The following is a 2,540-nucleotide window of genomic DNA, read 5'->3' on the forward strand; positions in this document are numbered from 1 at the left end:
TACCTATTGGTAGTGGGTCTGCATAGTGTTTGGGGTGAGTGTGAAGGCTGCCGGCTTCAGCAAGCAGAGCCTTTGACAGAAGTTGTGGGATCTGTGATGGGAGCTGATATGAAGTAGTAAGAAAGCAAGGTTTCCAATAGACCAGCTAGATTGGGAAGTAAACTTCGAAATAACTGAATATTGTCAGTATCACATTAGATTTTACTTTCCCAGAATAATTCAGTTCTTCGTGACCTAAAAAATTTTTCAGAAAAATTGAAAGAACAGGACATCTTTTAGAAGCTTTCAGACCTTGATATCGAGGTCCTTAATATAATGAAATAAACTGAAATGTTCTTACTAGAATCACTGATTTCAACTTTATTGGTTTTGGGTTCAATCAAAGACGTTACTTTGCTCAAAGTTTGTAGCGACGTTTTGTTTTGCAGTGCTAGGCACACAACTAGCCCGCCCAGGCCGCCGAGTGAGTCTGAAAAATCCCTGTTCACTGCCATCAAAATGACACTTAAACTTGTTTTACTTTTTCTTTATTTAGATTAATCTAAATAATCAAAAAGGAGTTCTACAACCTTAATTTTCCACCTCACTCTAACTGCCCCCCCACAGCACATCTCTCACATCTTTTCCCCATCAACATAAACCCCGGGGTGGGGGGGGTGGTGATCAAATGTACGGCCGCCACTCTGCTCTAGGCAGCCAATGGGGCTGAAAGATTGATTCACTTCCTGCTTGGGTCTCATTGAAACTCCGGAGATTCACCAGCCTAATTTGGAAAGCTAGCCCGACCTCCCGCACCGCTATTGGCCGGGCTTACTCCTGGCCAGGCCGAGACGCGCTGCGATTGGCCGTAGTGGGTGCCGGTAACCCGTGCCAGCGTCTTTGGCTCCCCCGCACCGTAGATGTCAAAGGCTGAAGCTGCTCCCTTTGCCACATTATAACTAGTAGGGGATCCTCACCGACCATGGCCACAGCTGCCTCGAATCCCTACAGCATTCTCAGTTCCACCTCCCTAGTCCATGCGGACTCTGCGGGCATGCAGCAGGGGAGTCCTTTCCGCAACCCTCAGAAACTTCTCCAAAGTGATTACTTGCAGGGAGTTCCCAGCAATGGGCATCCCCTCGGGCATCACTGGGTGACCAGTCTGAGCGACGGGGGCCCATGGTCCTCTACCCTGGCCGCCAGCCCCCTGGACCAGCAGGACGTGAAGCCCGGGCGCGAAGACCTGCAACTGGGTGCGATCATCCATCACCGCTCGCCACACGTAGCCCACCACTCACCGCACACTAACCACCCCAACGCCTGGGGGGCGAGCCCGGCACCGAACCCGTCTATCACGTCGAGCGGCCAACCCCTCAACGTGTACTCGCAGCCTGGCTTCACCGTGAGTGGCATGCTGGAACACGGGGGACTCACTCCACCTCCAGCTGCCGCCTCTGCACAGAGCCTGCACCCGGTGCTCCGAGAGCCCCCGGATCACGGCGAACTGGGCTCGCACCATTGCCAGGATCACTCCGACGAAGAGACGCCAACCTCTGATGAGTTGGAACAGTTCGCCAAACAATTCAAACAAAGAAGAATCAAGTTGGGCTTCACGCAGGCCGACGTGGGGTTGGCGCTGGGCACACTGTATGGTAACGTGTTCTCGCAGACCACCATCTGCAGGTTCGAGGCCTTGCAGCTGAGCTTCAAAAATATGTGCAAGCTGAAGCCCCTGCTGAACAAGTGGCTGGAGGAGGCTGATTCGTCCACAGGGAGCCCGACCAGCATTGACAAGATCGCTGCACAGGGCCGCAAGCGCAAGAAGAGGACCTCCATCGAGGTGAGTGTCAAGGGCGTACTGGAGACGCATTTCCTCAAGTGTCCCAAGCCTGCCGCGCAGGAGATCTCCTCGCTGGCAGACAGCCTCCAGTTGGAGAAAGAAGTGGTGCGTGTCTGGTTCTGTAATCGAAGACAAAAAGAGAAAAGAATGACTCCGCCAGGGGATCAGCAGCCACATGAGGTTTATTCGCACACCGTGAAAACAGACACGTCTTGCCATGATCTCTGACTGGAGGAAGCGAGGAGGCGGCCGGCCGCACTGGGAGCAGCGCGGATTCTCTTTCTCTCTCACTCTCTTCCTCTCATTCTAGCATGCTGATTTTTCTCTCTCGCTCGCCTCTCTCGCGCGCGCTAGTTCAAGCGTCTGACGCGTTCGTACGGCTAATTCTTCCGTTCCCCGGGGGTGGGTTCTACAGGGCCCTGGGACCGGGCGGCTTCAGGTGCAGGGTTCCTGGAAAGGGAGGCGGCGCGGTCCCGGGCAGCTCCTTTCCTTTCCTTCTTTCCTTCCTTTCCTTCCTTCCTTCCTCCTCTCTCTCCTCTCCTCTCCTCTCCTCTCCTCTCCTCTCCTCTCCTCTCCTCTCCTCTCCTTTTCGTAAGAGGTTCTAACTTCTGTTGACAAAGGAAACACATACTCTCGCATTCAGGCTTCTCAATGCTGATACACATCTATATTAAGCAGTCCAAGCTGGGATCTCATATTCCTGGCTCCCCGGGCAACAGTT

At 53.5% G+C, this 2,540-nt stretch overlaps 1 protein-coding gene across 1 annotated transcript; it reads left to right on the plus strand.

Annotated features, from left to right (window-relative positions):
* The first annotated feature begins 903 nt into the window (after positions 1 to 903).
* Positions 904 to 2,211, plus strand: POU3F4 (POU class 3 homeobox 4). The gene has a single exon (XM_010358282.2). It carries the CDS (start codon positions 962 to 964, stop codon positions 2,045 to 2,047), a length of 1,086 nt encoding a protein of 361 aa, XP_010356584.1. The 5' UTR covers positions 904 to 961; the 3' UTR covers positions 2,048 to 2,211.
* The last annotated feature ends 329 nt before the right edge of the window (positions 2,212 to 2,540 follow it).

The sequence above is a fragment of the Rhinopithecus roxellana genome, chromosome 7 (assembly GCF_007565055.1).
Source record: "Rhinopithecus roxellana isolate Shanxi Qingling chromosome 7, ASM756505v1, whole genome shotgun sequence".
NCBI lineage: Eukaryota > Metazoa > Chordata > Mammalia > Primates > Cercopithecidae > Rhinopithecus > Rhinopithecus roxellana.